Consider the following 19,771-nt stretch of genomic DNA (forward strand, 5'->3'; position numbering starts at 1 on the left):
GGTTTCTAAAGGTCACTCTGGAAAGGGATATGCAATGGGCGACCCACTGCAAGTTGTGGGATGTCTTCCACAGGAGCAGCTCCAGAACAGCCCAGCTTGGAGGCAGCACTGGTCTCCCGCCAGGGTATGTACATCCTGGCTCTGCAACTTGATGGCTATGAGACCCTGATCAAGTCACCAACCTCTCCGTGCCTCGCACTTCCTCATCTGTAAAATGTGGACAGTCATAGTACACACGCTTCATATGGATGATATAAGAATTAAGTGAGTTCATACACATAAAGGTTTAAAATTGTACCTGGTACACAGAAAGTGCTTAGTAAATGTTACCTTCTCTTTTTATCACCATCTAAGAAGGGGTTCTGTTCATTCTCAAGAAAAAGATGTGAAAAGTAAAGACCAGAGGGGATACTGTATTATTTCTAACACCTGGGATGGAAAGACCTATGTCCTTATTTTCAGGGACAGGTCAGACGGCGAGTGTCGGGGAAGATGGCCTCCTATCTGACAGGGGGTAGCCCAGCTCTGGAGAGGAAAGGACCATAGCTGAAACTTCCAATACGGAGGCCTGGAACTCAACTGACCAAGAAGTTTTCGAATAAATATAACCTCTGACAAAAACGGGGAGGAACAAAACTCATTCTAGTGTCACGCAAAGCCTGAAAAGGAGAAATTCTAAAGAGGTGTTACTTCACTAGATGATTTTTGGTTTATATACTATGATACCAAATAAAATTATGAAAAACAAAATCGCATGGGATTACACATAAAATTTTTATTGAGAATTTTGTCGTTACAGAGAATTCATAGGCCTTCAGTTACATTATATGGGTAAGATGCTGGACAGCAAACATGGTTACCAAAAGTCATCTGTTTCTTCATGAGAAAAGCCCGTGAAACTAAATTAGGGAAAGATAAAAAACAATTTTAATTTATTAAATACTTGTCAAGTTTATTCGGGGATCTTTATGATGTTCACATTCTTTCTCTGTGGGGTTTCTGCCCTTGCTTAAGCAATTTTACAAATTAAAAAATGCAACAGATTCTTTTTTTGAAGTCCCTAATTTTGACTGTTTCACTAATTTCTTACAGGGAGACTCAAATATCTGACCGTTTCCCTTGGCTAACACACCAGCAACTTAATGGTCTGTGTAGGAACACCATATTAAGGAAACCATACCTTTCGTCTTTGTCGCTCGATGGCACTGTGTCCACTTCTGAGGCTTCTCTGCCAACCTTTGAACTCTGATACAAAGAGGGAAAAAGAATCTTGAAATTACATTATGTATCAATTTTATTCAACACTTTGATTTCTCTAAGGACTAATTTGAGATACATATGCAACTTAAGAGTCTAAAAAAGAGGTGACTTTTCAACATGAAATTCAGCAAGCCCATCAAAATAAACTATCTGGTACCCATTCTCAACACCCACAGTGTGTGAGACTGAAGTAAAACGTCGATGTTTCAGACGGTACTAATGCATTCATTATTCATGAACAGACCTTTCGTTACATTTCTTTCTTGTTCTTAAAATGAGAGACATCCTAATTTTTATAAAATTTGACAAATCAAAACCTCTTCAATCTTTCCCCAAGCAAAGCGATGAAATTTTGTCAAGAGTGTCATGTATCAAAAAGACTCAGGGCTCTATCTGAATTGTGGATTTTCTATGCTTCTACCTTTTTGTCTCCAATGAGGAAGGCAGACTTGGGTCCTACAGCCTTCTAACAAACCAAAGCATCCCTCGGCAACCCCCTCCACAAAAGGCCGGTCCACAGCATCAGCACCTTATCTGCCGCCTCCTGGTCTTGATTCTGCTGAATAATTTTCATGTATTTCTCTAAAGGATTTTCACCACAAACAGATTTGTCTTTCATTTCTTCAACACTCATTTCTAATTCTTTTTCCATTTCAATCTTCAATGATTCTTCAATCATCCTCTGTGGAATAGACAGGTGCCAAAATAGGAAACATACAGATACATTAAAACAACTTGTAAGTGTTTAAAAAAGCATAGTAACATAATCCTGGTCCTTTAAGTACAACCTGCATGCCAAAGAACTGTTTCATTAATTGAAGTCATTGCTACCAAAGGGAGACAAACAGGTCATCTCAATGAAGGAAGGAATTAATTTGCCCCAAGGGGCCTGTGCTTTAAACCAAATTAACCAGGAGTCCAAGGAACATCCATATGGAAGATGAATTTCGGTAAGACTCAGCGGGTCCGTGAAGTGGCCAGAGTAACCCATGAGCCTAGGACCAGAATCAGGACCTAGAAGGCCAAAAGAGAACCAGAGGAAGGAGGGCAGGGGAGGCCCTGGAAGCCACTGCTGACCAGCAGTCACTTCCCCAGGGTTACTCTAGTCCCTGCTAGCTGACCTTGGAAGTCTTCTTTAAAGCCCATTTAAAAGGGCGCCTGGGTGGCTCAGTCGTTAAGCGTCTGCCTTCGGCACAGGTCATGATCCCCAGGGTCCTGGGATCGAGCCCCGCAGCGGGCTCCCTGCTCCACGGGAAGCCTGCTTCTCCCTCTCCCACTCCCCTTGTGTTCCCTCTCTGGCTGTGTCTCTGTCAAAAAATAAATAAAATCCTAATAAAAAGAAAAAGAACCCCATTTAAAAAGGGAAGACCTATAGCAAAGCAAAGCCCACCTCCTTTACAGCTTGTTTCCAGGACCAGATGAGAACACAAATGAGCTTGCAAAAGCTCCCCTTTGCTGCTAAACTCCTAAGGTATATGTTCTACATAGCCTTTCTCAGGGCTCTTAAGCAAAGAAGACTGGGATGCCTACAGCAGGTTTTTAATGCTAAACTCAGTAATACTAAAATGTGTATGGGACCTCAAAAGACCCAAAGAGCCAAAACAATCTTGAAAAAGAAGAACAAAGCTGAAGGTATCACAATGCCAGATTTCAAGATATACTACAAAGCTATAATAATCGAAACAGCATGGTACTGGCACAAAAAAAGACACACAGATCAATGGAACAGAATGGAGAGCCCAGAAGTAAACCCATGTTTATATGGTCAATTGATCTACGACAAAGGAGGCAAGAATATACAACAGGGAACAGACAGTCTCTTCAATAAGTGGTGCTGGGGAAACTGGGCCACTTTCTTAAACAAAAACAAGCTCAAAATGGATTCAAGACCTAAATGTGCAACCTGAAACCACAGGAATCCTAGCAGAGAGCACAAGCAGTCACTTCTCTGACATCTGCCTTAGCAACATTTTTCAAGATATGTCTTCTGAGACAAGGGCAACAAAAGCAAAGAACAACAACAAAAAACAAACAAAAAAAACCCAAAACCTATTGGGACTCCATCAAGATAAAAAGCTTCAGCACAGTGAAGGAAACCATCAACAAAACAAAAAAACAACATGTTGAATGGGAGAAGATATTTGCAAATGATATATGCAATGAGGGGTTAATATTCAAACATATAAAGAACTTACACAACACCAAAAAACCCAAACAATCCAATTAAAAATGGGCAGAGGACCTGAATAGAGAGTTCTCCAAAGACATTTAGATGGCTAACTGACACATGAAAAGATGCTCATCATCACTCACCATCGGGGAAATACAAATCAAAACTACAATGAGCTATCACTTCACACCTGTCAGAACGGCTAAAATCAAAAAGATAATCAACAACAAGTGTTGGCGAGGATGTGGAGAAAAAGGAACCCTGTGCACTGCTGGTGGAAATGCAAACTGGTGCAACCATTCTGGAGAACAGCATGGAGGTTCCTCAAAAAATTAAAAATAGAATTACCGTATGATCCAGTAATTCCACTACTGGGTATTTACCCAAAGAACACAAAAACACTAATTTGAAAAGATACACACCCCCCTATGTTTACTGCATTATTTACAATAGCCAAGATAGGAAGCAGCCCAAGTGTCCATCCACAGACGAATGGATAAAGAAGAGGTGGTGTATATACGCAACGGACTATTACGCAGCCATAAGAAGGATGAGATCTTGCCATCTGTGACAACACGATGGACCTAGAGGATATTATGCTAAGTGAAATAAGTCAAAGACAAATACCACATGATTTCACTTACATGTGGAATCTAGAGAACAAAACAAATGAACAAAGAAACAACAAACCCGAAACACCCAGACTCAAATATGGAGAACAAACTGGTGGTTGCCAGGGAGGAGGTGGGTAGGGAGACAGGGGAAGAGATAAAGGGGATTAAAAGGTACAAAGTTCCAGTCATAAAATAAGTAAGTTACAGCAATTTGAAGTACTGCATAGGGAATATAGTCAATAAGACTGTAATAATGTTGTATGGTAAAAAAAACAAAAAACAAAAAACAAAACCAAAGTTATCTGTCACTCCTATGACTTCAGGACACAGTCAGGACTCATGTCCCTGAGAACAAGGTACTTACAGCAGGTGTACCAAGGGGAAAGCAGCATAGGGAATTTGCGTGTACTTAGCATTACCTGCTCCTGATCCAATTTTTCTAGGTCTCTTCGTTCCCTTTCTAAAGCCTCTTGCCGCTCATTCTGCCTTCTTTCTTCTCTCTGCCTGCGTTCTTTCATGTGCTCTTCCCATATTTCTTCTTCTTCCTTCTGTTCTCCCATTTGTTTCTGATCTACGCCTAATGGGACAGAAAAGAAAAGGCACGTAGTTTCCAGCATCGGATTTTTCAAATATATGCATGAGTGCTTTGCAGGGGCCCTTGGCAAGACTCGGGAAGACTGCTTGGTTCTTAGAGGACTCTTGACCTGCTCCATCTTCAAGCCCCCAAACCCACTCCTAGCCCTGCGCCCTTTTACTTTGCTAAGATGAAGACAAGTCACCCTTAATACGATGACTTTAACTGCCTCTCACGACCCCCCAGTCACAGCTTCTTACGCTCTTGGCTCACCTCCGCCCTTCCCAAGGCAAACTCTGCATTTGGTTAGGAGGCTGCCCCTGGCTTTAGGACTCAGACTGAACCGTCAGTCCGTCTTCATTTACACAGCACTCTCCCAGCTCTTCCCCTTGCTCCTGTGCAGGCGCCCCAGTCTCTCCTGCCCCAGAGAGGACGCGCCCCCTGCCCCAGCTCTAGCCAGCTCGCTGCTGCTGCCCACCTCCTCCAGGCTGATCCCCGAGCCTTCCCATACCTCCTTCTCTACGCCCGACCTCTCTCCCTGTTTCCTCACTCCCTGGTTTCTAACAGGCTTCCTGCCATCAACACATGGAGACCCCAGAGCCCTGGCTTCATACCTGAACTCCTCATTCCTGTCCCTTTAATCATGCTCTTTCCATGCTATGTCCACTCGGCCACCAGGGCTTAGAGGTTCTTCTTCCTCCTGCTGCACTGAGGGTCCTTATCACCATTTACCTGGGTGGCTGCAAGCATCTAGTCAGTGTGCTCCAGGACACTCCTCTCTGCCTTCAAGCAACCCACCTTCACCCCCCGTGAGCACCAGTCACTTCCTGGATCTGCTCTGCACACTCTCTGCTCTGGGGGACTCCTAACCCACAGTGGTTTAGGCTGACAATGTGCCTTTTTCTTTCCAGACTGACCTCCTCTATCACCGTAACTTTCACATTCGAAACATTCCGTCTATAGAGCAACCCGCTGTTAGCTGAGCACAGCCGCATCGGCCTTGCGCCACACCCTTGCTTTCACGGCCTCCCTAACCTGACATGCTCCCTTCTTCCCCCACAACTTTACCACCTATGCAAGCCCTCACTTAAAAGCCACCTCCTCTGTGAGGTCCTCCTTATTCCTAAAGTGACAACTGGCCATTCCAGCACCTTCTTCACACAGTGCTTTGTACCTGCCTTGTCACAACCCATAGGCATCTGTCTCCCTACCTGTGTTCCTTCCGGCTAAGGACCATGTTTTAATCGTTTGTTCCCTAAGCTTGCAACACAGGTCCCCACGCCTCACATGCTGAATTCAATCTCAATTCCACAGATGACTGTGCTGACCTTTTTCTCCTCCAGCCCTGGCCTATAACCTCAACTTTCCCCAGCAATGCTAAGAAACAACAAATTCACAGGTTCACCACGGGATTTCAAAGCTCGTTGCCGTGCCCTGTCCTAAGTCACTAGCAAAAAGTTAGCTTTACTGACGGGACAGGAGCAACAGTCTTCTCTTAATCCTGGCCAGAAAATTCTAATACCACAGGAGGCGCTGACCATATCCACAGGCAGCGACGCAGCGTCCTGCCTGCTGGGGCAAGGAGGCTTACTCCTCGGTCTATCAGGCTCTCCCACGGAGGAGCAACCTCACAGTAAGAATGCAGTTTGGGAGCGAATTTAAACACATGAAAAGGGCTGCTTCTTCCCTGGGAGGTGTACTCTGTAGCCGAGTCTAGTGTACTCGGCAGAGGGGCATACCGAAACCGCCTTGGACATTAAGAACAAAGAAAAGAAGTGTTTCCACTGGCACAAAGGCATCAAGCCTGGACTTCTTCATTTCCCTTTGCACCCAGATGCAGAGCTGAAACAACAAATGTAAGAGACCTTCTCAAGGACCAAAAGGTAACCACACTATTTAAGACTCATTTAAAAGGCCATTTACCATAATCTATGTTACGTGTCAGAAACAGAACACCTGTCTGCTCAGTTGCTTTCCCTTATTCTATTACGTCATCACTCAGCGCTCTGCCGAACGGCTGCCCGTCAGATCTGCTCTCGGACACCACGGTCCCTATCGGTATCTATCCCACTGGAGGTCCTTGACGACAGCCTGCCGACTGTCCAATTCTCCTACTAGAAGCTCCATGAAGCAGGGGCCTGGGTTGGTACACTGCTGTATGCCCAGCCACGAGGAAAGTGCCCAGCAGAGAAAAGGCTCTTGATCAGGCCTCAATGAAGGAGTGCTTTCCAGAACGATTTACTTTGGAATCAGCAAAAATCAACCCTCTCAAATTCTCCTGCTTCTTTCAGGGATTGCTCATATTCCCAACTGTGCCTTAAACCAAGAAACTGTTTCTAAGAGGCTTTGCGTAGCTTTTAGGGATGATGTTCTCCCAATGTTTGGAAAGGACTAATAGCTGGTTTTACTTGAAGCATTTCCTTTCAACTTTGAGGCTTCAACACTTAGGTCCAAGAAGAAAAGGACCTGGCTGTTGGCTGAGCCCTGGGGCAAAGCTCCAATGTCCCCGCTACACCTTTCTTCCACCTGGGGGAGGGAAGTGGGTCATCTGGAGGAAGCAAAGGAAAGACAAGGTGAGCCCGCAAGACAAGTGTCATGACCAGTTTTCCTGCAATGTCACCAGCTTTTCTGAAGACTGAAATATATAAAGGTTTTGCTTATCTTACTTTCTTAAGGCATGGAGGAAGCAAATAGAAAACGAAATAAGATTCAATATTACTAATTCGTTAATCTATTTTGTTTACTAAAACACAGGAAAACTTACTCGGGTAGTGATAGGACATAGGTCTGGCGGCCGCAGCAGCATCCACGTGAGGCATGTCGCCAGCAGGATGGAGGCCGTGCGCTTCAAACTGCCTCGCTGCGCTCCCTGCATCTACACGAGGGGCAAAGAAGTGTCCTGTGAGTCCTCAGGAATGCGGGCAAGAGAAGGGAGTGCAGCGCAGTGTCGGGAGAACTCATGGTGAAGCACACGCATTTTGGCCAAAGCAACTGGGCCAGCTCTTTGTCTCGAGGACTCTAGAAGTCTGCATCGGAGCCGCCTGACCACGGTATTCACTTCTCCCAGTGTTCTTCTGCTTTCGAGAATTAGATGCCTTTACAAAATCTCATTGGTTACCCAAAGGGAAAAATCAATCGAGTGAAAGAATTCACCTGGCTTGCTGATAATCACTTGAATTCTATTTGAAATCAATGATTTAACAAACTTAGTCAAAAGGATTTTGAAAGATTTACTAACCCTTATCAGTGAAATGTTCAAAACATGATGCTTTCACACTCGCCATGAAGCTCACGAAGCAAAATGGCAGGTTACGTGCAAATATGAAGACCTCCAAGGTGGAAAGGGCTGCGGGGATGACCCTCGCTACAGCTCTATCTTGTACTTAAGCAGTGGGCTCTAGGCAGGGCCACAGCTGGACACCAGTCCTAGACTCACAAGCTTCTACTTTTTTACCTCCATTTTTTAACTTAAAAAATGGGCTTTCTAAATCTTAGGCAGTCAACGGAATCAGTATACTTCAAATAAAAATAAATGCATACTCCTGTTCCGTAAAAGGGAAAAGAGAATTTTTAAAAATCACTTATTTTAAATCTGAGGCAATCCCAAACTTGGTAAACTGAGTTAAGGATTCACTTATAGGCTCAGCTCCAAGTTTGAAATTGTGAGCTATCCTCAAATGCTTAATAAATGGAACTCAGAACACACCCCTGAAAATCTTCGTGATATAAAAATGAGGCAATGTATCTGTATTTGTGCTTCTATCACAAAATAAAAATGTCCTGGGGCCCCTGGGTGTCTCAGTCGTTAAGCATCTACCTTCGGCTCAGGTCATGGTCCCAGGGTCCTGGGATCAAGCCCCGCATCGGGCTCCCTGCTCGGCGGGAAGCCTGCTTCTCCCTCTCCCACTCCCCCTGCTTGTGTTCCCTCTCTCACTGTGTCTCTGTCAAATAAATAAAATCTTTTAAAAACAACAACAAAAGAAACAAAATAAAAATGTCCTAATCTGTAACTTCTTTGCTTTTCATGACAATATGTTTCACCAAAACTAAGCTTTCTACATTTTGAGCTTATAAAAACCAGTATTCATATTTGAACTTACATTCAAAAGATGATTCAAATTCCTCATTGTCCTTAAAAGGTAGCTTGCCTGGATTTGCAAATTCACTTTTTTCCTGAAGCTCCATTTGTCTTTGATAAAGACTGGATTGGAAGAATAAAATTCAAGAATGTCAAGTTGTAGGAATGTAAAACCCAAGAGCACAGGGCGATGAAAATCTTTTGGGACTCAAGAAAATGCTTTCGAAAAGCAGTTTCTCTTGGGCTCACGAAGAATAAGAGCTACACTGTAGGGGGCACTTTCCATGCACCAGGCATCCCTCTAAGCTGTTGGGGGGGGGTGACTCCTCATACCACCACATGCTGTGAGATAGCTACTACCATCATTCCCACATTGTTCCTAGGAGGAGCTGACTTTTTCAAGAACCAGAAAACATTTTTGAAAAAACCGAATTCTGGGGGCGCCTGGGTGGCTCAGTCATTAAGCGTCTGCCTTTGGCTCAGGTCACGATCCCAGGGTCCTGGGATTGAGCCCTGCATCGGGCTCCCTGCTCCGTGGGAAGCCTGCTTCTCCCTCTCCCACTCCCCTTGCTTGTGTTCCCTCTCTCGCTGTGTCTCTGTCAAATAAATAAATAAAATCTTTAAAAAAAAAAAAGAAAAGAAAAAAACGAATTCTGCACACCCCTCAGCACACTGTCAGCAGGAGAGGTTATACTACAAGCCCCATGTGCATCAAAGGGCCCTAACTCAGCACATGTGTCTTATCTTTCTTCCTGGCTTTATTACAACAAAGAATGATATAAAAAAACCATTACAGTCTTTAGGATCGTAACAGGCACATGTGGCAGTTTTCAACTCTGTATAGCATAATGGAATCAACATGCAGAACTAAGGGGTCAGAGTCTCCAGCCATGGGGACCAGGTACAAACAGTGGTCCCACATGTGACTCAAATCCCAGACTGGGCAACCCACTGAGCTCCTCAACACATCCACTCCCTCCTGCTTTAGCAATCATATCCCAGGACCCACTACCAATTTAGAATTTATTTCAATGATCTACAAATTGGAACCTTATAAGATCGGGAACAAGACAAGGATGTCCACTCTTGCCACTTTTATTCAACATAGTACTGGAAGTCTTAGCCACAGCAATCAGACAAGAAATAAAAGGCATCCATATTGGAAAAGAAGAAGTAAACTCTCCCTATCTGCAGATGACATGATCCTATACATAAAAAATCCTAGAGACTCCACCAAAAAACTACTAGAATAAATGGATTCAGGGAAGTCGCAGGATAGAAAATTCATACCCAGAAATCAGTTGCGTTTCTACACACTAATAATGAAGTAGCAGAAAGAGAAATTAAGAAAACAATTCCATTTACAGTTGCACCAAAAATGATACCTAGAAATAAATTTAACTAAGGAGCTACAAGACCTGTACTCTGAGAACTACAAAAACACTGATGAAAGAAACTGAAGATGACACAAATGGCAAGATATTCCATGCTCATGGATTGGAAGAAATAATATAATATTAATATGTCCCTGCTACCCAAAGCAGTTGACAGATTCAATGCAATCCCCATCAAAATACCAACAGCATTTTTCACAGAACAAGTAATACTTAAAATGTGTGTGGAACCACAAAAGACCCCCAAATAGCCAAAGCAATCTTGAGGAAGAAGAACAAAGCTGAAGTAGCACAATTCCAGATTTCAAGATATACGGCAAGGCTATAGAAATCAAAACGGTATGGTATTGGCACAATGGTACTGGCACAAAACCAGACATAAAGATCAGTGGAACAGAACTGAGAGCCAGAAAGAAACCCACACTGATATGGTCAATTAATCTACAACAAAGGAGGCAAGAATATACCCTGGGGAAAGGACAGTCTCTTCAACAAATGGTCTTGGGAAAACTGGACAGCTACATACAAAACAATGAAACTAGACCACTTCCTTACACCATACACAAGAATAAACTCAAAAGGGTTAAAGACCTAAATGTGAGACCTGAACGCACAGAAATCCTAGAAGAGAGCACAGGCAGTAATTTCTCTTACATCAGCCTTGGCAACATTTTCCTAGATAGGTCTCCTGATGCAAGAGAAACAAAACAAAATTAAACTATTGGGACTACATCAAAATAAAAAGCTTTTGCACAGCAAAAAGAAACCATCACAAAATGAAAAGGCAACCTACTGAATGGGAGAAGATATTTGTAAATGATATATCCCGTAAGAGGTTAAAATCTAAAATATGCAAAGAATTTATACAACTCAACACCAATAATATAAATAATCTGATTAAAATGGCCAGAGGGGGGTGCCTGGGTGGCTCAGTCGGTTAAGCGTCTGCCTTCAGCTCAGGTCATGATCCCAGGGTCCTGGGATCGAGCCCCACGTCGGGCTCCCTGCTTCCATGGGAAGCCTGCTTCTCCCTCTCCCTCTGCTGCTCCCCCTGCTTGTGCTCTCTCTCTTACTATCTCTCTCTGTCAAATAAATACAATCTTTAAAAAAATTAATAAAATGGCCAGAGAACCTGAATAGACATTTTTCCAAAGACCTACAGATGACCAAAAGACACATGAAAAGAGGCTCAACATCACTCATAAGGGAAATGCAAATTAAAGCCACAATGAGGTATCACCTGACACCTGTCAGAATGGCTATAACCAAAAAGACAAGAAGCAACAAGCGTTGGCGAGGATGTGGAGAAGGAACCTTCGTGCACTACTGGTGGGAATGCAAACTGGTGCAGCCAGTGTGGACAGTATGGCGGTTCCTCAAAAAATTAAAAACAGAAATACCGTATGATCCAGTAATTTCACTACTGGGAATTTATGCAAAGAAAATGAAAACAGGGCGCCTGGGTGGCTCAGTTGGTTAAGCGACTGCCTTCGGCTCAGGTCATGATCCTGGAGTCCCGGGATCGAGTCCCACATTGGGCTCCCTGCTGAGCAGGGAGTCTGCTTCTCCCTCTGAACCTCTTCCCTCTCATGCTCTCTCTCATTCTCTCTCTCTCAAATAAATAAAATCTTTAAAAAAAAAAAAAGAAAACACTAATTTAAAAAAAGATACATGCACCCTTATGTTTACAGCAACATTATTTAAAATAGCCTAGATATGGAAGCAACCCAAATGCCCATCAATTGGTAAATGGATAAAGAAAATGTGGCGCATATACATCTATACATAACGGGATATTACTCAGCCATAAAAAAGGATGAGATTTTTGCCACTTGCAACAACAGGGAGGGACCTAGAGAGTATTATGCTAAATGAAATAAATCAGACTGAGAAAGACAAATACCATGTAATTTCATTCACATGTGGAGTCTAAAAAACAAATGAACAAACAGAGGCCCCTGGATGGCTCAGTCAGTTAAGCATCCAACTCTTGATTTCGGCTCAGGCCATGATCTCACAGTTGTGAGATGGAGGCCTGCGTCGGGCTCCGCACTCAGCGCAGAGTCTGCTTGGGATTCTCTCGCCCTCTGCCCCTCCCCCACTCGTGTGCACTGTCTCTGAAATAAAATCTTAAAAAAAAAACAACAAATGAATAAACGAAGAAAAAGCAGAATCAGACCTATCAATACAAAAAGAACAAAGTGATGGTGGCCAGAGGGAAGGGGGCCGAGGGATGAGCAAAATGGGTAAAGGGGAGGGGGAGGTATAGGTTTCCACTTAGCCATGGGAATAAAAGGTACAGCATAGGGACTACAGTCAATGGCTGTACGACAGGGTTGTACGGTGACAGATGGGGGCTACAGTTGTGGGGAGCACAGCATGACGTATGGAGTCAAATCACTACGCTGTGTACATGAAACTAATCTAACATCATGTATCAACTATACTCAAGTACAAAAAAAAAGCTGGAACCTGTTTGTTTATATTTAAATGCCAAAATATTTTTATATGACTTTTCAGTGATGTGTGAAATTGTCTTAAGCTCAAACTGAATTTGTTTTCCCAGATTTTGGACAATTTGTTTTACCTTCGTTAACCGAGTCTATTTTTGAAGTACGAAGATGTTTACTGATAGCACAGTGTAGATTCTACACACCAAGTTTAGCAAAGAAGTAGAAACTACTTTGCTAAAAGGAATGTTCCTCTCCACCCCCGCTCCAGGTAATTTAGATGATTCTCAAAGATCACACATCATCTTACCATCTGATTACCAACTCTATACTGCCACAGAAACCCCAAACGAGTCCGGGCTGAGACCCCATGCAGCTCAGCGGACTGGGCTGAGGCCGAGCGGAAGGCGGTGTTACCTGGCCTGCTCTGGAGAGCTGGGCAGCGGGTGGACGGAAGGGCTGTGCCTGGACTCAGCGGGTGAAGGCCGGGGTGTTCTGTCGGGACAAGGACTGGGGCCAGCAGCGTGGGATCGGTCCAGACCTAAGGGGCAGAAGGCCTGACTATTAAAAATGGCAAGGAGAAGACAGCAACATGGTTTCTAAACAGTTCTATTACTCTGACAATGAATTCTATTATCCTTGTAAACAGCTGAGTATGATGCATAAATGATCTACAAAACGATTCAAGCCCCTCAATGAAACTGCAGTGGTAACAATCAAACATATACAACTGACCAGCAGTAAAGGGAAAACCACTGTCACTCTGCACCTGTCTGCGTGCCTAGGAAGTTGCTAGAACAGGACACTACCCCACCCCCTCAACATGGGGGAGACGCCACGGTTAACCGGGAAGGGCAGATCGAGAGAGAGGACCCAAGTGCCTGGGCTCAGGCGTTTCCGGGCTCAGTTCCCGCTCCTTCCTGCCGTCCAGGGCTGCACTCTTACTCGGGGAAGAGGCCCTCCCAGGACCAGACCCTTCCAAATCCAGAGCGTCCTGCAACCCTCTCGGCAGGAGCTCACCTTCCAGATACATTTCATGGTTGAAGCTCCTTTTTGCTTTGGGAACAGGAGTGGAGGAGAGGCGTCTGGAGGTGGTGCTCCTGCGTGGCCGCGAGGCGCTGCTCTTGTCCTCTTCGGGGGTGCCCACCAGAGGCTCAGAGACAACTCTGTCCTCGGCACAAGTGCGTCTTTGGGGCGAACTCGAAGTGATGCTTTTGAGCGTCCCTAGCAAGTGCAGGGGTGGCTGGCTGTTGGCTGCTAAGGGGCGTTTAGCGGGGAGCTGACTAACTCTTTGATGGTAATTTCGGAAAGCTTTCTCCAAACGTTCGGCCTCTTGCTCTAGCTCTCTCACCCTTGCTTTGGTATTGGCTACAAACTCAAGGTCAGAATCGGGGGAACTACTCTCCGTGCTTGCATTTGGATAATTTATGATCCTTGGTATAACCGCCATCAGCCTTTCCTGGTCGAGAGGATTTTTCAAGAAATCCCCGCTTATATCCCCATTATGAGGCACCACCGTCTTGCCATTCAGCAGTCCACTGATGGAACAATCGATCCCAGACTGCTTCAGGTTGCGGTACACTTCATTCTCGAGCGCTGCAGGTTACAAGAAGACCACATGAGAAATGACGGAAAAGGTGGAGAAGAGAGTTAAAATAGATCGAGATCACAATTTTTCAAAAATAAAAGGAAATATTAAGGCCAAACTTGCACATTAGTTTTTGAAGCTGCAGTCATGACGGTAATTATTAACATTTATCAAGAGGTTATATGTACCTTTCATAACGCATATTATTTCACAATCCATTATGCACAGTTGTACAATCTAAAAAGCTCTGAAAACCGAAAATATATTCCTAATTTATTTGGTGGCAAAGCCCAACCAGACCTCAACTCACTTGGTTGAAAAGTTTGACCCGAACCAATGGAAACCCATTTACAATCTTTACTTATTCCACCTAGCATGAATATTCATCCATTTGATTACAAAAAAATTAATTTGTTTCACTGCAGGATGCTGCCCAGAACCTCCAGGGCTGTGGCAAAATCCACAAACCACAGCACAGGGCCTGAGTTTCCGATAAGGGAAGAAGACACGCAGTCACAACACTGTGGGCTAAGAACGCGCACTGCTCCCATTTTACAGATGGGGGGGCTGAGATTACTGAGGCTGGCTCACGCAGTGAGCACGATGGGAGAGCCACTGGCATGTCCTAGGGCAAAGCCAGTACCTGGGACCACTACCTCACCTGATGGCGCTGCCAGACAGAGGCTCGCCGTGTGCAAAGCAGGGGTTCAAAAGGTTCCACCTTCTTGAACTACTGTTCATGATATGAGGTCACCAGAATTTCAGCTGTGGGCAGTCTGGCAAACAGATTTATTTAGAGAAAGTGAAGAGCAAACAAGAGTAGAAATGAGTAAAGGGAAAACTCGTGTGGGGAGATGCGAACAAGGGCCTGACCAGGGCAGAGTATAACTGGGCCTGAGGAGGGTTCAGAACCAAGAAGTGAGAAAGCATGTCAACTGCTAACACGGAGGAACTTGCTTTGCGCCTACAAGCAGCTAAAGAAGGTATGGAACCTTCAGCGTCCTTGTTATGAAGTAGGAAGGGGCAGACGTCGGCTTGGCAATGAAAACAGAGTACAAAAACGACAGCAGAAACCACCTCCTCGTGTTGTGTGTGTCCCAGGCACCGTACCGCTATCTGTCTTGCTTCATCTTCATCCATGTGGCCCAGCACCACTCCTAGCCCTATTACAGTGCGGACCCTGAGGCCCAAGGAAGTTCAACGGAGCGTGCCCAAGGCAAACAACGAACTTCACAACTGGGACCCGAAACAAAGAGTGTTTCCAGACTCCGCTAGCAGCAGGGCTCATTTTGCTGGCCGCCCTGCTTCTCGCACACATGTACACGTCTGTCCAGGGACATGTAAAACCACTGAACAGTCAACCGGTCTTAGCGGCGGGATAACAAACAAAAAAGCAAAGCCTAGGTTCCGGATGAATTTGGGGACTTCTGTGTCACTACCACACCTCTCCTGAGCCATGGGTCATCTGTGAAAGCAAGTCACTTTAGAGGATGACCTGGTGGGTAGTCCTGAAATAGAAGTTATACTTCTCAGGTGACACATATTTCTATAGCTCCTCCCCTACTATGAGAATTACTAAAACTCACTGAGTAATCATTACATTTTCACAATCTCACACACACACACACACACACAAACACACACATTAAAAACGTCTCCGACCTGTCTGGGTTTGTTTCAGTTGCAATTTCAAATCGGCAACCTGTAGAGTTAACCTCTTTATAGAGTTATCGTAATCAAGTATCTGGGCCTTCAGCTGTGCAGAATGTTCAATCTGAAAAGATTTAGGGAAGGAAAAGAAATGAAAGTAAAACAAATCAGTTTATTTCAAAAGAACAATTCTCTCACCTGGCTTATTCTCTTTCTCTTTTTTGCCAATTCTGAGCAGCTTTATACCTATGAAACAACAGAACACACTAACAAGTTCTCCAGCTCCTTCTTTACTCCTTTCATACAGCAGCTACTCCAGGACGGGAGGTTCACATGAGAAAGAGAGCATCAATACCGTTAAGTTGCGGGGTGAGAATCAAGAGATACTTTTAACAGTGGGCACCATCAAGACTTGGAAAACTGGGTGTTTAAGAGAGTTTACTTTCCTCTTGATTTTCTTACTATCATGAATATAATGTCACAATCACTCGAGAATTTTCTCAGATGAGAAAGAATACTGGGAAAGTAATTAGCATATGGGGGAATTTCTGATGTTAAAATAGATCTGATTTATGCTGGTATGACACATGCCAATTTTACACACCCACAAAGTGCACTGCCCTAACACTTGGATGAGCCAAGAGCAATACTCACTTCACTTTGCAGCTGTTTTTGCAGAGCCTGCCTGTGGCTTTCGAACTCCTTATGCTCAAATGCGATGGCATGTTCGGCTTTCTTTAGTTCTTTCTGAAAAACCACCAGCTCAGGAGATGGCTGAGCTATATCTATGAAGGTAAAAAAGCCTGGTCATTACCAACCTCAAGTTTTCTCATTTTACTTAACAAAAACAGTTTCTAAAGAGGCTTTAGATGGTTCTTCCCTTTCTTTGTATGCACGCAATTAATATCAGTTTTATTGAATGGACTAAGAGCAGTCCTGAATCACCAATTTCAGAACAAAAGAATTTAATGCACATAATTGCAAACTTTACCACTCTTCAGAGTTCTACTCCCAGTAGAATTCTTTCAAATCCTCAAATTAACGTGAATGCCCGCCTCTCCTCTACTACGCACAGAGGCACAGAAAGAATGCTCTGTCAAAGCCTGCCAGGGACTGCCCCTAGGTCCAATCCGACCTGTGAATCTGTCAGCGGCACGCAGGGTCCAGAAAGCAAGCAGATGGTGTCCCCATTTTGGGTCATCAGAAGACCCTTTAATAAAGAGAGACTTACACAGGGTACCGCAAAGGACGGTATAGTTCCCTGGGCTAGTACTGGGGCCAAGCTGTTACCAGTCCTCACGCCTGGAGGGTCAGGAAGGGAGGCATTCCCAGAGTTGGGGAGAGCGAGCAGGCACAGGGCGCTGATGAGGCGCCAGCCCCCAGGTACTGGGATCTTGCTTTCCTGAGGCCCAGGGCCAGCCCAGGGCTAGCCCAGGGCTACTCCGCAAGGAGGAGATGGAGAAGGGATCACAGTCACCTCGACCTCACTCTTCCCTCCCTCCAAGCGCTTGAGCAGGTCCCCACGGGCCAAGCACCACCAGGCCAGAGGAGTCAGAGGGCAAGGGGAGCCAGGTACCATCCAGAGGGACAGATTTATCCAGTTAATAAAGTTTTCTCCTTAGTGACACAATTACGCAGCAGGAAGCAAAAACAAAGTACCTTTGATTCAAGAATCTTAATTTTATAAAATCTTCCCGATTGAAGCTTCCCTTATAGGACAAAGCAGTTTCAGAGTACTAAGCTAATAGCAGTTACAAAGCCATGCCAATCAGAAAAAAACACCTACGGTTTAGGAGACGCAAGTTTTCATTTCTAGTCTCTTCCAGTTGTTGGTTAAGTAATTTATTTTGTGCCTGAAGCTCCAGTTTCCCTTCTTTCAGTAGCGAATAGTCACTCATCTCTTTCACCTTTTCATTCAGCAGATGGTTTTGCTTTGTTATTGCCAAAGACTGGGCTCTGACAGATTCTAACTCAAGCTGCAATTGAAACAGAAAAACTTGTATTTGAACAGTGACTTTACAGGACTGCTTAAGTGAAAGCTGTCAGGCTTTCACGCCCCGAGCTGGACATCATGACTGAATTAAGGCCCCATGACAGAAGTCTGGTTCTCTGCAACGAGACCCTAACTCCCGCAGTACAAGTCATCTTTTGCCCTTGATTTGGGGCAGGGGCAAGTTCATCCAACTGCTACTGTGTACAACCCTGTCCTGCAAAGCTAGTGCTTCTGACAATCACCCCATTTTCTGGATGCAACTAAGGGCCCAACAATGTAACCACAGATGGTGGCAATATATAAATACATATATATAGATAGATCTACACACACTTTTTTTTTTTTTTTTTGTAATAAAAAGGTAAGATATCCTAACATGCTGTGGGGTGATTTCTTTTTCTTAGTATAACAGAGCTCAAGTTTGCAGCCTGCAAAGCTCTCAAGTCCTTACAGCTACAAAAATATGTTCTGTGTATAAAATTTATTTTAAGTACCTAAAGTTCCAGTTCTGTCCTTCAGATAGCAAACACACAAAGTAATAGAAATAAAGTTAACAGTGGCACACGAAAAATGCATCTCATTTTGTTTTAAGCTGTAAGATCCCGACATCATGACAGGAATTTTTACCTGCTGCTGATGGGAAGGGAGAGGAGGCTGAGGTAGAAGCTAGTCTGTGTCAGCTGCGTGCTACGCACATCAATCCGCTCACTGAATTCCCTGCACAATCATGAAATGTAGGCAACATCCCAAAGTCTACAGGTAAGGAATCTGAGGTCAGAAAACTTGCCCAAAGGCACATAAGCAGAAAGGGAGAAAGACAGGATTCAGGCAGGACTCTGGGCCCCAAAAGACATCCTTTTATGCTTCCCTAGGAGACTAAGATTGAAGTGAAGAACTAGCGAATGAACAAAGTGCAGCCATCACCTTCTTAGTCATGGAATAAACAAACACATCAAGAGGATAACTGAAGATAAATTATGTATGACTAAAACGAAGTTTCATATATCGTCTTAACGTCTGTTTCAAAACAACAGGCTTAACAATTACCTCAAGCTCTTTGACACGATTTACTGAATGATTAAATTCTTCCTTTTTTGAATTAATAGCTGTGAGCTCCTCTTGCAAATGTATAGCTTTTTCTGAAAGAAAGAGCCAACCAATTATCATCATCATGTTTTCCTAGTGGATACAAAATCATTTAATAATTTATGGGCGCAGATCAGCCCTAATGACTATTATTTCATTATCTAAACAGCAGATGTCAGAGTCAAAAAAAATCAGCAGGCAAGTACAAAATGAGCCCTGTTACACAACAGGTGACGGACGGGACGTTAGTTTTAAGGGTTAAATATGTGGCGAACTTCCTCCTGCTACACACATCTTTACCACTTACACCATCTGCTCAGAGCACAGGGCCCTCATGCCAACAGGTCTGAATTTCCTCGAATGCAGAGATTTAGTTGTCTGTTGTGATTCTGTAGTTATTATTTTATCATTTTTACTTCATCTAACACAAGTCTATATAGATACCTCACCATATATACCTCATCGTGGATACTTTGCTGAATCCACGATGGTACGGATACCTATATAAGCATTCGCCTTCACAAGACAGTTGCGAAGGAGCAGGCCCACGATGGGCGACCTGGCTGGGCGGTATCAAGTACCTAGCCCTGGTGTCCTCCTAAGAGTCCATTTAAAATGGCCACTAAAAGTTTAACTTCTTGTCATCGACAAGTTCCTAGACATATATTAAAATGTAAAATATCTCAAAGAATGAAAAATTATCCAACTTTCCTAGTTTCTGGCTAATGTATACAAGAATTTAAGAGGTTATAGGTCAAGGGGAAATAGCATGAAGCATAAAAATACATTAGAAGTAAAAGAAATAAGAAACTAGATCACAGGGACGGAGAAGTTAAAATTTTCATTAGGAAAAAATGAAGTCTCTCACAGTTAAGAGTGATATTTACGGGATGGCAATAAGTTGCTGCCACCTT

The 19,771-nt window shown here is 43.9% G+C and overlaps 1 protein-coding gene across 4 annotated transcripts in view; it reads right to left on the reverse strand.

Annotated features, from left to right (window-relative positions):
• Positions 1-755: 755 nt before the first annotated feature.
• Positions 756-19,771, reverse strand: part of OFD1 (OFD1 centriole and centriolar satellite protein) — a 45,507-nt gene continuing 26,491 nt past the window's right edge. For all 4 annotated transcript variants that reach the window (XM_035725474.1, XM_035725473.1, XM_035725472.1 and 1 more), the window contains 12 exons: positions 18,819-18,910; positions 17,565-17,754; positions 16,433-16,563; positions 15,791-15,902; positions 13,561-14,136; positions 12,958-13,081; positions 8,719-8,819; positions 7,383-7,493; positions 4,464-4,621; positions 1,790-1,942; positions 1,181-1,245; positions 756-899 (listed from right to left, as the gene is read on the reverse strand). In XM_035725474.1, coding sequence (XP_035581367.1) covers positions 857-899; positions 1,181-1,245; positions 1,790-1,942; positions 4,464-4,621; positions 7,383-7,493; positions 8,719-8,819; positions 12,958-13,081; positions 13,561-14,136; positions 15,791-15,902; positions 16,433-16,563; positions 17,565-17,754; positions 18,819-18,910 — 1,856 coding nt within the window. In that variant the 3' untranslated portion in view covers positions 756-856. The remainder of the gene's footprint in view (positions 900-1,180; positions 1,246-1,789; positions 1,943-4,463; positions 4,622-7,382; positions 7,494-8,718; positions 8,820-12,957; positions 13,082-13,560; positions 14,137-15,790; positions 15,903-16,432; positions 16,564-17,564; positions 17,755-18,818; positions 18,911-19,771) is intronic.

Source organism: Zalophus californianus, chromosome X, assembly GCF_009762305.2.
Source record: "Zalophus californianus isolate mZalCal1 chromosome X, mZalCal1.pri.v2, whole genome shotgun sequence".
Taxonomy (NCBI): Eukaryota; Metazoa; Chordata; class Mammalia; order Carnivora; family Otariidae; genus Zalophus; species Zalophus californianus.